The sequence below is a fragment of the Embiotoca jacksoni genome, unplaced genomic scaffold, assembly GCF_022577435.1.
Source record: "Embiotoca jacksoni isolate LCO1_2020_lvr unplaced genomic scaffold, fEmbJac1.0.p SCAF_1, whole genome shotgun sequence".
In the NCBI taxonomy this organism is placed as follows: domain Eukaryota; kingdom Metazoa; phylum Chordata; class Actinopteri; family Embiotocidae; genus Embiotoca; species Embiotoca jacksoni.
In genome coordinates this window covers 24,233,989-24,248,603 of record NW_027185229.1, presented here as the reverse complement: position 1 = coordinate 24,248,603, position 14,615 = coordinate 24,233,989, and the positions used below count along the sequence as shown (strand labels likewise).

The window sequence follows — 14,615 nt, the reverse complement described above, 5'->3', positions numbered from 1 at the left end:
GCGGGGCGGGGTGGGTGTGGGGGTTGATTGACAGTGGAAGGGGTGGGGTGAAATGTCATAACTCTGCGCTCATTGGCCGAGCCCGCGTCACGTTGCCAGTTTGGAATGCAAATGAAAAGAGTTGCTCGGCCCCGCCCCCCCCCCTCCCGCCCCCCGCCCCCCCGCTGCCGCCGCTGGTCTGCCCCTCGCCTTGTTGGGCGCAGCGAGCCACCGTCCAGAAATGGTGTAGAATATCAGGATCAACACCGAGGCAACAGCAGCCAGAAAAGAGGAGCGAGGGCTACGAAAAGGGTTACCGCAACAGCGAGGTGAGTTAAACTTTGCTTGTTGGCACGGGGTGTCACGGTTAGGATCGCGGGTGACTCACCGTGTGTGTGTTTACGTGTGTGTGTGTCGGAACGCACGAGGTTAATCGGTCGCACAAGCTAACGTTATACCCCGGGGGCCCCCCCCTCCAAAAAAAAAAAAAAAACCAGCAGCAGCAACAACAAGCATTTTTGTTTCTAAGCTGGATCTCTAACGTTGATGTTAGTTCAGTGGGCAGATCTTCATATAGTTAGAAAAAAAAAAAAAAAAAAAAAAATCGCATTTCTGATGAAGAATACCGACCCCGCAGGAAACTCACGTTAGCCAGTTCTGTATGGGAATTCAACGGAGGGTTCAATCTGGCTTTGAATGACTACAAAAAAAAAAAAAAAAGCGCGTGTGAAACGTTTAATTGTCACGTTGCAAAGCAACGTTGCAATGTTTTTTTTTTTTGCAGTTGCAGCTTTTGCCTGATCACTTCAAAAAACGAGTGGCTGAAGTTAGCTCGAAGCACGCATGAGGAACTTTGGTTCCCATATGTCATGACCTTTGGCACAGAGGAAGGAGCAAGTTCTGTTGACAAGTGAAGGTCATCAAGTGAGGATGGTCCACTCAATGTCATAATACAGAGAGAGGAGCTCATTTGATTTGCAAGGCAGCCACTTCAGATGAATCACTTCAACAGGGAGGCTGGTAAATAACAAACGATTAAATGGCGTATTTATGTTCAGCACAACAACCAAACAGACTTAATGGAGTGTAAATCGGCTAACACGCACAATATTTATAATTTCCAACACCTTAAAGTGACATATTCAGACCGCTTTGGTAAACCAAAAAGCCCAAATTATACAGGTTTATACAAACAAAGTTAGGTCAAGCTTTTGATCAAGATCTGCAAAATGAAATGAGAGTGAGTGGGTTTTACCAGACGATTGTAAAGCCAGGACACTGCAATTTACACACCTCGATTCTGGATTAGTAAATTTGAAGCTATTTAAATAAGTAACGCAATGGACCAAAATGCATATTTGATCCATCAGATTTAGGACAGCTACAGGCTTGCTCATCAGAGGTGTTGCTGTTAATTGCCTGGTCACTGGTAGTGTCTCATTGATGGTCAGTTGAAGTTGTAAAAGCTTTCACCCATGCCCTATTTATGTTTTATTAAAAGGTAATACATTTTTCAAAAGGTCCGTGAATGGACAGGTTGGGTTGTTTGCTAACTGGCTTTGCTATGGCCTTGGTTTGACATTTTGTGTGTGCTTCTTCAGCGTGCAATTCCTGATGCCAATTAAGTCAGAAAACCACTTAATGGATAAATGCTCAACAAAAATATAAACATTCGTTTTTTTCTTAAATATTTCATGGGTTGAAGTAAAAGATCTAAGTTTTCTCTAATGCATGCCAAAAGGTTTATTCATCTCAATTATTTGTCAGATCATGCCCAAACTAATTTGCTTATTTCAAGAATAAAAAGCTGCAACAGGCTCAGTGAAGAAGTTCATACGTTTTCCTCAAAGCTCTGGGGTTAATTGCCGGGAGCTGCTCGCTTTATCTGCTTAAAAGCATGTCAAGCTGCTGTGATACAATTGAGTGACTCCTTTTAAAACCTGAGATTACATAGCCAGGGTAAATTATGAGCTACTGCTTATTACTTGCACCTCCATTCTTACAGCTGACACCTGATCTGATGCAGCAGGCTGTTATTTAAATGAATCGTTCTGTGTTATTTATCAGTGATTTGTTTATTTCATGAGAGAGTGAGAGCCACATATGATTCGCATGTTTTGTTTAGACATCATCATTTACATGTCAGATGTTCTCCTCACCGCTTCCTACATTACATTCACTTGCATATTGCACTACCAACTATTGAATATATTCACGATCAACGTGACGTGCTTATTCTGCAAGGTGCCAGTTAATGCGACATTTGTAATTGGAATACATGTTTTTAGTAGGTGTGCATAATATCAGAAAATAAATTGCTGAATGCTATGTTGTCTTTATTGGCATCCATATGAAAAGCATGCTTGACATGTTGTTTCATAGGTGGATGTCTGATTTGGTAATTATTGTAGACTGTTTATCTTTTTAGACATTGTATGGATGTTTAAATGAGATGGCTTGAATGAATAAAGTTGACATCAAACTGCACCCTTTAGTACATAAATAGCTTGTTTTCAGCATGATATATAGAAGCTTTCCAAATATTTACCTGCCGGAGGAAATGCAACAACAGATGCAGCGTTTTTATCATCAGCGCAGATACAAATAAAGCTGTGATATTTAGCCATGTTTATTTGAAGCCCAAGCAGAGCAGTCACAGTGTGAAGTCCTTGTGTTTTTGCACTGAAACAGAACATGTCAGAATCAGCCAATACATCTCAGAAGATGTAAGATCAGGTCAAAGATCGGTCCTGCCAAGTGATGACCTTTGTATTCATCTCGGGTAACAGGCTTATAGATTACTGGTTTGACCTTTGTGACTTCTTTAATGTGTTAACAGTCTAACCATTAACCAGGGATGTGACATATGTTATTGGAATAATGTTCATGTAAAAAAAAGAGCTTTTCATAATTTTTTACCTCCATAAAATAACAAGTCTGTGTCACTTTGGGTGCTATAATCCAGTCCAGAAAGGTAATAAAAGAAATAAAACCCAGTTAAGCTCTCCAAGCTACTTGAAAGTTATGAGTCCAGGGACCAAGGGGCTTCTCTGTTATCCTTTGGATAAGTTGTACTTTAGATGTCTGGCCAGCCCACGGCTGGCATTGATATACATTTAAAAGAAGTGGCTTCTGACGATGGCAGTGAAGCACTCCATTTTTTTGTGTGCTTCTGCTCATCTCGGCTCATACCTGACCTATTTTTTTTTCTCTCTCGGTGTGAAAGACGCCTGAGAGTGATGCCGGAGAGACTGCTTTGATAGAACAGTCTGGATTGAAGTGTGCTGTTAATCTGGAGGCTTTGGCAGAACTATTAAACTGTGGTATTTATAGATCAGAGGGAGCATCTTTCATTCCTCTGTCAGTGCTGCTGCACCCTGTCAGTCTGTCCTTGTGTCTTTCTCTGTGCTTCTCCTGTGTTTATTTTGAGAGGTATTAACGGTACAGGCGACTTTTAGCATCTAGTGGAGAGTTTTGCACCTTGCAGGCAAAGGCCTTACTAACTGCAGCTAAACAAAATAAAGGCCGGGGTCCTTTCGGGAGAGCCAAATGAAAGTGTTTTGTATCTTCACAGCGTGAGGCTACATGTGCTGGAATCGTACACGCGTGCAGCACACTTAACCTGGAAAGCAGCCAGCATTTCTTTGTGCTGGTCTACTCAGCTGTGGAAGGCAAGGTCCGACTAAGTCAGATGGCTCAATTACAGTTACCCGAACAATCTTGCCTCGGGATCAGATGGTATCTCTGTGTTACACACTCTAACAAAGGCGAGTGCCCTGCTTGCTCTGTTTGGACAAGACCCATCGACTATCATCAGCCTCAGGGGATGATCCCAGCGTCACCAAAGAGTGCTCCAAGGAAACGCTGCTTTGTAGAGCACATGATCTATAAAATGGCTTTTGTATTGGGATTTTACCAGACTCTCTCAGTTACCAGACAGAATAAGTCTCTTGTATTATTGTCTATTCAGATAGGATTTTGACCTTCGCCTTGCACTATTTGAATTCAACTTTAAGCCTCCTATACCCTTACTATATATACATATATATATATATATCTATATATATATATATATATATGTATATATAAATGTTATGTTTGTCATGTATGCTCTGTTGACCCCTCAAACATAGTCTATTTTTGTCTTTGAATATTTGAAGTTTGATATTTACAAAAGTTTAAAACAGGAAAAAATAGCAGAAAGTCCTCACTTGTGAGTCTTTGGCAGTTTACTTGGAAAAAGACTGAAGAAAGATGATTTACTTATCAAAATTGTTGTTGACTAATTTTCTGTAAATCCCTGACATAGATGAGGATCTTCCACTTACAGTGTGTGCACTGTGTAAAAACACTTCAACCAACTTAAACTCCATCCATAAAAATAATCAGTCTGGCAGGCAGATGTTGGTCTCCCCCTGTGTAATAAAATTAGGCTCTTTTCACCGAAAATTAATTGAAGACAGACACAGACAAATCCATCAAATTCAACGCCTAAGGGGAAGGAATGATTTGCTGTTTTCTAGTATCTCATGCTGCAGATACTTACAGTGTTTAATTGTTTCAAACTTTTTAGATTGATTGGAGTCTGTATATTTCAAGCAAACTTTTTTTTTAATTAATTTGCTGGCAATATCTTTGATGTAGAAATCTAAAAACTAGGCCCATATATTTTCACACCGCTCCCCAAAAGAGCTTGTTAGGCATCAGTGTCCTTGAAATTGATAATGAGCTTGAATGCCTGATGAACAAAAGGTGGGGTGTGATTAAAGCCCCTTCCTGTACCACCCCGTAGCCCTCCCTTCACTGCGGCTGCTTTCTTTTTGTTAATTTTTATGGCAATTTGAGGTCCTGGGCTTTTGGGTGTTAAGGTACATCATCAAATAGCTCAGCCACCCCATCCTTGGTCTCGCCTTCTTGTTTTTGACCATCTCTGCTGCACAGCTCTGTTAACCAAGTGAGACTCGTGGCTTGCGTTTCTGGCTGCAATTCCGGCTAATCTATATGCTAATTTGAAGATAATAATCAATGAGGTTCACGCATGGTTGGCCCCAATCAATACCGCATCGCAACAGCAAATGACTCAAATGGCAACATTTCACACAGCCAGACAGCCGGGTGGCGTGTTAATGTGCCGGGGCAGACCATAAGTATGCTATTATCCTCTGGTTGTATCTGGCCTTTTCCACATAAATGAATTCTGTTGTCATTAAAGAGATAATAGAGCAGCAGAGATATCCTATTTCACTTTTATGAGGGGTTTGCAATTTTTCTACTCTTGTTGTTTTGCATTTTATTTCCTTAACTAATAGGGATAGGTAGTCTATCCTACTTTCCGACTGTGATTTGGCTGACATGTCCCTCATAGGTTCTGATTTCTATCATTGGTTTGATCAGGGATATAATGCTGCCATTATAGCAGGATTGGTCTAGTTTACATAACGAGGCCGACTGGGTAAAGGCCGTCCTGCAGGATCACAATTCTATTTTTTTTTTTTTTTTTCTAGCCTTTGTGTACATCATGAAATAAAATCAATGTTGATCACCGTCCTGCCAGTAAGATAGTGGGTTAGCTGTTCGGTCTGACATTGAGTCACTGCTCCAGTCCTTACCTCGATGGTATGATACACAATTGGCCCACTTAGAGCTGCGGGGTATTTTGTAGAAATGGTGTATTCTATAAATGGTTTAGATCTGTGCTGTCGAGCTGCAGTCAGAAGTGAGGCTCTGAAATGGAAACGGAGCCTTCAGTTTTAAGACGGCCGGATGCAGACTAAGCAAAAAAAAGAAATTATGCTATTTCATTGCTGTCATTTTAATGAAATACCTCATTACCTTGCATTTGTCACCTTTTTAAAAAATAGTTTAGGTGATGATGACAGTTGATGTTACAGGGTCTTTGCATCCTAAAACAATTTAGTATTCAGGCAGCATCAGAGGGGGAGGGGAATCATTACCATCATCTTCATTAGAGAGGATCCCGTTGTCCAATGAGCATGCTGCTCTGCACGGGGATTCCATAAGCGCCCCGTTGGCTGTCGCTAGGATACCACATAATCAGGAGGCAGGCCGTGGCCTGGTTGGTGGACTGGGGTGTTGATGCTGGGACGACAAGCTCGCTGGCTGTGTGTGTTGGGGGTAGACAAGAGGGGCTGGGGGTTTGGATACAGCACAGAAACACCCTCGCACACGCTCACTCACTCACTCACTCACTCACTCAGTCAGTCAGTCAGTCAGTCAGCCAACCAGCCGGTTACTCAGTCAGGCAGACAAAGAGGAGCAACATCCTGCAGGAGGACAGCACGCTCCCGGGGGATGGGGCATCATACCCCAGCATCGCGTTGGGGGCGTCGGAGGAGGTAGGACCACCAGGTTTAGGGGGCTTTGTCTCAGACAACCCTTCCACACGCGGGCTCACAAAACGCACACACAGCCATACATTCCTCTGTGGATCTCCTCGCTCTTAAAGCCATTATCGCACATCAATCGATTTGTGCAGCTGACAGATGCATTCTCGTGGTATTTTTTTTTTTTAATGTGGGTCATCAGAGGTGTCCTGTATGCGGACTTGAAGGATGTACACTGATGGAGGCTCAAGCACTTCCTTATTATGATGTCAGCTCTGTGGAGACAGCCAGTCTGTCTGACAGTCTCTTAACAGCTCTCATGGTCCTGCTGGCTAAGCAGATCCTCTAGACACAAATCTGACAGTCAGTTGTTGTTGTTTTGTCATGCCAGCTTGAGTAGATCAATATGTCCTCTTGTTTGGGGTGCAAAGTGCTGAAATTGTGTTGTTATGGTGTTGACTGGCTCTTTGCAATGTAGCACAGGCTGCTGGTGCTGCTTTGATGCGCTCTCAAACACATTTGCTTCACCACTCTTCGTGGATACCAGATTTTCCCTGAAACCAGCTCAAAACCAGATTTTAGACGTAGATGTGTAAGTGGGATTTGGGATTGGAGTTGGGGGGGGGGTTCTCCATCGCACCCCTTTACTGATGGATGGGTGACTCCTGTCAGAGAGAACGGGGTAGAAGGCATCATTACCAGAGGGGATTCCCTCCCCTCTCCACACATAAGGAGGCAATGGGAAGGAGACTCAGATGTAGGCTAATGACGGCAAGCAGGCAGGCAGGCAGGCAGGAAGGCTTTGGCAGCAGTGGTGCTTTGTTTACTGCCAGAAACCCACCGTGCCGAGCTGGAATTCAGCATTTTCACAGCCACAAACATGAAGACATTCAATTTTGCATTGATGCACTGTTTCATATAAAATAGGTCAGTTTGATTTTCAATAAATTACTTAAATATATGTTACGCCGCTATTTTCATTAGGTTTTTGCTCGTGGTGTTTAATTTGTGTGATTCTATCCCAAGACCTCTGAGACTTTGCTGCGATTTTTCTGGTTTTGTTTGTTAAAGCAATTTGAATGAAATCCTTGTTTTCTGCCCTCCTAATGATGCGTCCAAAGTTTTCAATTTAAAGCAAATGGCATTCTGCAAACAGCATTAAAACATAAATTCCAGATTTTCACTCAGCAGCTTTTGGGGTTGTTCTGCTTTTGACATTTTAAGGAATGGCATATGGTTTGGTGAGACTGCAGTTTGTTTCCAAGTCTCTTCTGTAGCATAAGTAGTCTATAGAGCTTTGCTTTGGCCCCTAATCCGCTCAAAAGAATAACGAGGAGGAGGAGGAGGAAATAGCTTAAGAATTGCGGCATGGCGGCAGCGTTGCTCCTTATTTAATTACTTCCATCACACCCCCTTCCCACTCCAGCCCCTTTAAAACTCAACCTGCTCACCCAACCTTCACCCCTCCATTGCTCATTTTCCTTGCAGCTACCATAACTTCATGTGAACACCTCTAACCTCAAGAGTTGAACCCCTCCCCCAGTTTTGGCCTCTTTTTCTTTTTTTTCTTCAGCTGTTTCATGGGTTGTCACGCTGTTTGAAGCCCCCACCACGCACACGCATTGATCCCACCTCCTCCTTAGCACCAGTCAAGTTCTTGATGAGTTCACATACTTTTTCTATTAAAGCCCAGAATACTGGAAGACTTCTAAACTTTCTTAAGATCCTTTAAACAACTTAATCTTTGCCTTTTTTTTCTCCTTCACCATGAAGGGATGCTTTCTCTCCTCCCATCTTCTTCACATCTATTCACCTGCCACCCTGAGGCTCCCTCCATCTCTGCCTTGAGAGGTCTGAACAATTTCCCTGCTGTGCTAATGGATAGCAGAGTACCAGGGGACCAACCTTAAAAAGGCTTTCATGAAAGGGGCCTTAATGATTCGTTCTTATGGTTGTGACTGTCGAGAAGAAATGGGTTCAGAACCCTGAGATACATTATGTGATAGAAATGTGATTTTTTTTTTTTTTTTTTTTTTAATTGGCTAAATACTGTTAAAATGAGGTTGTATTCTAATCATGGGCGTTTATTAGGCTCATACTGCCATTAAAGTCTGCTGCCTTCCTAATTAACTTACACCAAATGTGTGCGTGTTCTTCTTAACACAAAATGTAGCATGTAATTTAGGGCGGCCACTATTGTTAGCCAACTACTCTTCCTTTATATACTAAATTCACTAGATTTCATTAACATCCAAAATTGCATTTTATGTCCTTCTCTAACCAGCTGTGTTCTGTCTTGTTTTTACACAATAAAGTCAGACATATTGTAAAGTGTTTACAAAATTGAGTTAGTGTGTACTCTTAAAATGGAGCAGAGATTGTTTATTTGAGCAGGCTCCTCAAATCAGATTTTATATTCTTTTGTTATATTTGTTCTGAAACAAGCAGGACAGTTATTCATTTTCCAACCTGAGACTGGTTTCCTGCAGATTTGTGACACAGAAAGCCAACATATTTTTCCCGTGGAATAGCGAAGATGTGATTTAAGGCAGGGGGACCTATCCTGGTAGTATACTTGTGTATTTCAGGGCTCAGCTTATACACGAATAAAAAAAATAAGTAAAAACAAAAATTCAAATAATAATGATAATGATAACACATGAAAATTGACCAATTCCTGCTTTGAAACTGACACAACAAAGTGCCTTTGAATATATTAGAATCATTACCAAAAGCAAATGCACGAGGCAATACTACATAACCCAACAATAAATGGAAATAAGTTCTACTAGCAAAACAGCCAGCTGTGTTCCAGCTGTGAGCAGAGACACAAGTTTGTCTGGTTTGTCAGACAGCGGTTGAAATGGATCCAGGTTTAAGATGACAATATATGATGTTTTTGTTGTTCATGTTTGAACCATGCTCTTGATTATGACTACATTTAATATACGGTCAGTTGTGCTAATGAAAATTAGTTTTCCTTTCAAAAGGAAGTCTTTAGGACTGCAGCTAATAATTATGTTTGAGCCATTTATACTTTGAGTCAATGAAATATCAGAAAAGTGTAAAAACGAAATCTTCAATTGGCTTGTTTTGTCAAACAAACAAACAATACTATTTTTGTTTAAGCTTAGCCAAAATGGTTGAGAGATTATTAAAATACTTTTTGAAATATATATTTTTTTTTGGAAGTCATTACCATTGATTAAACCTCCATAAAAACATATTTCACTCATACTTGTAGTATACAAGAAGAAAACGCATGAACATGATAACCAAATTCAAATTTAGATTTTTTTTTTTATTTTTTTTTTTTTATTTTTTTTTGGTGGTGCCTATATTCATTTCAGCTCTTTGGTGATCATCAATTATTGAATACGTAGCTCCTTATTAATTCATATGTTTTGCTCATGCCTCATGCAGGGCTTCAACTAACGAGCGTTTTCATTATTGATGTAGTGGATGATTATATTATTAAATAACCAACTCATCATTTGGTCTATAGAGTGTGAAAGAATTGCCAAAAAGCAGCGACAAATTCCCATCACATTTTAATGAAGGCCAGGTTGAACTGCTCAAACATTACTGTCCTTATTGTGGTCCAAAACCCAAAGACTTAGAAAACCAGTAAATACTCACATTTACAAAGTTATACCTGGTCAAATACTTGTATTTTTGCCTAAAGTGTGTCTTAAATAATTCAAAGATTACCAAAGTTTTTGCTTATTGTTTTGAATTAGCTAAGTGATGAAGATTTTACTCGTCGAGGTTTGCAGATAAATTTGAACATCTTTCGGTGTCTTTTGAACCACATCTTGTAAGTTTTGAGCCTTTGAATCTTGAATAGAAAAAAACTGGCAGACGGATGGAAAAGTTCACATTTGCTTAATGATTCATCTCTGATTTATGATTTAATGACTTCCCTGACATTTTACGTATGTTGCTGATCATACATTGACACGATGTTGAGCTGTTTATTAACTGCCATGTTCGGGTGTACTGAGTTCAGTGGTTTGTCTGCTTGTCATGTAGTTATAGAAACCTATTTCCCAGGTTTATGTTCAAAGAGCGTCTACGGCGTGGCCTTTTTCTTATGTCCTCTCCTTCCCCCCCCCCCCCCCCCCCCCCCCCCCCCCCCCCCTCCCTCTTCAAGGCACAGGAGAGCCATTCAGAAGAGCCGGGGGTCAAAGGTGAGAAGAGCAGAGGGCACCATGGAGAGTGAGCCAGGGGCCCCTGCCTCCGCTGCCAGCAACACCGGGACCACCGCCTCCACCACCTCCTCCTCCACCACGACCAGCTCCCCTAGCACCACAGCTGTCAACAGCAGCAGCAGTAGTAGTAGTGCCGCTGCTACTACTACTACTACTACTACTGCTGCCACATCCACTAGCAGTAATAATAGTAGTAGTAACACTGGCAGCATTGCCAGCAGTAGTACTACAGCAGGAAGACCGGCAGTGCCTCAGATATCTGTTTACAGTGGATTACCTGACCGACAAACAGTGCAGGTGAGTGTCTTGGTGTTGTAATAAAATGGCTTGGAACATATTAAGTCGGGGAATTATGTGCATCATTATGACTTGCAGCACTTTCTTTACTCTACTGCCATCTGTTGGTCCTCATGAAGCCACATACATATCCCTGTTTGATAATTCATCTTTTTATTTGCAAGTTAATTAGTGATATATGAGGTATTTGTCTTCCCGATGAAGGAAACTCACATGAATGGTAATTTCACAGGATTTCTCGAAGCTGAAGGAAGGAATGCTTTCTGTGCTTTAGTGCTCATCACCCTTTGACCCCAGGATAAACCTCTACACAGGCTTACTTCCACTCTGAATAAGGTCCACTCAACTTTTAGTGCTGACTTTAGCTTTGACAGCAGGGTTATTGTTATATTAAGCCCTCCTTTTCTTGCACTCAGCTTGGTCACATTTAAAAGGCAAACACTATTGTCACCCAGAAGCCCTCTGAGCATAAAGGACTGCTGGTCATTTATGGTCAGTGAGAGCTGATTGCATGCATGTATTCCACCTCTGCTAATTTTTCTCATTCCGCGAGGTTGCGGGTCCGGATGGTTCTTTGACACCATCGACTACAGGTCAACATCCTCTCTGGTTACTCGGCAACATGGTGGAGGGCACTTACAGAGGTGAAGGGTGAGGAGAGCCGTTTCCACTGGCTGAGGTTTAGCTGTTATAATTAGGTCACAGAAATGTTAAGACTTCTCTGAGGGACTTCTGAGGTAAACCTTGGACAGGTCACAGGCCCAACACACAGAGACGGACGGAAACAAAGACCATTCACACCAAAAGGCAATTTGTAGAATCACCAATGAACCTGAGATGCATCCTTTTGGATGGTGGGAGGAAGCCGGAGCACCCGGAGAACCCACGCAGGCACAGGGAGAACATGCAGACGCCACACAGAAAGGCTGTGAGCCGACAATGCTAACCACTGCACCATTGATACAATACACTCTGATTCAATACACTTTTATTCTGCCGCAGATAGGACTTGATATTTTTACTTTTTTTTTTATTGATTGATTGAGAAAGTAAGTAGTTTGGTCTGTAAAAAAAAACTAGCAAATAACAACAAGGTCACATTTTTAAGCTCAAGGTGATGTCTTGAAACTCAACCCTTTTTTACTTCATAATGATGTGAGACGAGGAAGAGCAGCAGATTGTCATGTTTGAGAAGCTTGAATCATGAATATATTTTTTGCTTTTAAAGTTGACGATTAATATTTTGTTGATTGATTAATCAACTTAAATCAGTTGTTTCAGCGCTAAATAAAATTGAAACTTTATTTTAAATGAATTGTATTTATTGACATGTACTTTTAGTGTAGGAATGATGGCTCGAAGCAGGTGGAAGAGAGGGAAAGGTCGCCCACTCTGGCACACAAAAACATGCAGCACAGGCACATAGGTTTTGGTTTTTGACAGCTATTTTTGATATTTTATGCAGCATGTGGAAGGGGGTTGCGGTTGTGTTTCTTTAGCCGAATGTCTGACTGTTCAGTTTTCAACGTGGTTAACTTTTCCACCCTTCGACCCGCATTAAACGTAACACGTGTCACTGTCTTGTTTTGCAGGTATTCCAGCAGGCGTTACACAGACAGCCGAACACGGCAGCACAGTACCTGCAGCAGATGTACGCCGCTCAGCAGCAACATCTGATGCTGCAGACTGCAGCCCTCCAGCAGCAGCACAGCCTCAGCACCGCTCAGCTCCAGAGCCTGGCTGCTGTACAGCAGGTCAGCGAACGGTCATCACACAAAGTTCCTTTTCACGTTGTAGTGACGAAGGTGATTGCTGTTATTGTGGAGCTGCTACAGGACATGTTTCAGAAAATGTACTAAACTCTCCGTTTCTCCTTCCCATCTGTCTCTTGAATTGTGATAGGCCAGTATCGCAGCTGGCCGGCAAAGCTCTTCACAGAATGGCACTTCAGCTCAGCAAACCGGAACTACTCAGACTACGGTAAGTGTAGTTTGAAGTGTTGTCTTCCTCTTGAAAGCCTCTTTAAATTACCTTTGTCTAGGTAGATCATTGTGGAATTTAGCAGACTTAAAAACCAGGACGCTAGCAGCTGGCTGCCGTGCTCCTGTCTCTTTTGAAGAGATGAAACCCTTCTGATAACATATTGAGTAGTAAAAATGACAACAAATGGGTCTATGAACATATTTCCCTGTTTATCGCTCTCCATAGATCAACCTGACCACCTCCCCAGCGGCAGCACAGCTGATCAGCCGGGCCCAGAGCATTAGTTCCACCCCAACCAGTATTTCCCAGCAGGCTGTTCTGCTGGGCAGCTCATCCAGCCCCACTCTCACGGCCAGCCAGGCACAGATGTACCTGCGTGCACAGATGGTGAGACTGCAGAGACGAGGAGCATAGCCACGGACACGTTTACATAAGCGTGCATACATGCATTAAAAAAAAAAAAAAAAAAAGCACACTCATATACTGCTTGAATAAATGTGTGCAGTCCCACTCAAAATCTGTCCCCTGGGGACTAAGTGTGTCTTTTGGGCTGTGTGTGTGTGTGTGTGTGTGTGTGTGTGTGTGTGTGTGTGTGTGTGTGTGTGTGTGTGTGTGTGTGTGTGTGTGTGTGTGTGTGTGTGTGTGTGTGTGTGTCTCTCTCTCTCTCTCTCTCTCTCTCTCTCTCTCTCTCTCTCTCTCTCTCTCTCTCTCTCTCTCTCTCTCTCTACGTGTCTGCTTTATTCTCATTTTGCCACCAGAGTGGCTGGTCAGGATTATCTGTTGGACACCAGAGGCGTCATTACTAACACAGAAAGCAACGTTTTGAATGTGCATGAATGCTCAGAAGAATTTTTTTTGCGATCTCCTTTTTAGGTCCAGTTGTTGTTGTTTTTGTTTTTTTAAAGAAAAGGATTGCCAAAAGAATATACCGTATGAGGGGCTTATTTTGGTACAGCTGGTTGGTAACTTGTCGGTTTCAATTTGCCATCAGCTGCACAGCTGGCTCACACTGTTCCTGTCACCTCATTAGATTAGGTTAAGTTAGGTAGTTACTTTATTAATCCCTGAGGGGAAATTTTTTTGCGACAGCAGCATACAGGAAGCAATAAGATAATAATAGAATCATAGAAAGCAATAAAATAGCAGTAAAATAGTAAAAAAAATCTTAAATATAAAATATAAAATGCACAGTATATACAGTACAGTATATATCTAGATTGTTAGATGGGTTAGATTTGTCAGCTCACAGTAGATTACATGGGTTTAATTTGTGGTGCAGTCCTCTGGTGTCGGATTTGTGCATATGAGCACAGAGCCCCGCAGAGGTTCGTCTTATTTTTATGTAAATAAGTCATTAATATCTACATAATCCTCACTTTGGAATTAATGTGTTCAGTTTTATATATACTTTAAAAGATAGAAATTAAAAACGATAGATTTCTGTCACTCCATAGTGGTAAAAATGCAAGACTGAGACAACATTGGCTCTCTAAAAAGCAAGTAAATAAGGTTCTTTGAGTGATATTATGTTATATTTTAATATTGCTCATTTCAGTTCTCATTTTTATCTTTTGCATTTTGTACTTTTCAGGCCCAGCAAAGTAACCTGGTGCAGGTGGCCAGGAGCCTGGGCCGGGCTGTTCCTCTGTCCTCACAGCTCATCTTCACCCCAGCCACCACAGTGACGGCTGTCCAATCAGAAAGCTCCACGCAGGCCTCCTCACAGGTAGCTTAAGGCTCAATGCAACATATTATCACCTATGAAATGACATATAATGTTATTATCCCTGTCTGGATCCCT

The 14,615-nt window shown here is 41.8% G+C and overlaps 1 protein-coding gene across 1 annotated transcript in view; it reads left to right on the top strand.

Moving 5' to 3' along the window:
• The first annotated feature begins 224 nt into the window (after positions 1-224).
• phc2b (polyhomeotic homolog 2b (Drosophila)) overlaps positions 225-14,615 on the top strand; it is a 32,023-nt gene continuing 17,632 nt past the window's right edge. Inside the window, exons 1-6 of the mRNA XM_069149046.1 lie at positions 225-308; positions 10,477-10,831; positions 12,424-12,585; positions 12,734-12,811; positions 13,040-13,201; positions 14,406-14,540. Of these exons, the coding sequence (XP_069005147.1) occupies positions 10,535-10,831; positions 12,424-12,585; positions 12,734-12,811; positions 13,040-13,201; positions 14,406-14,540 (834 nt within the window). The 5' untranslated portion in view covers positions 225-308; positions 10,477-10,534. The remainder of the gene's footprint in view (positions 309-10,476; positions 10,832-12,423; positions 12,586-12,733; positions 12,812-13,039; positions 13,202-14,405; positions 14,541-14,615) is intronic.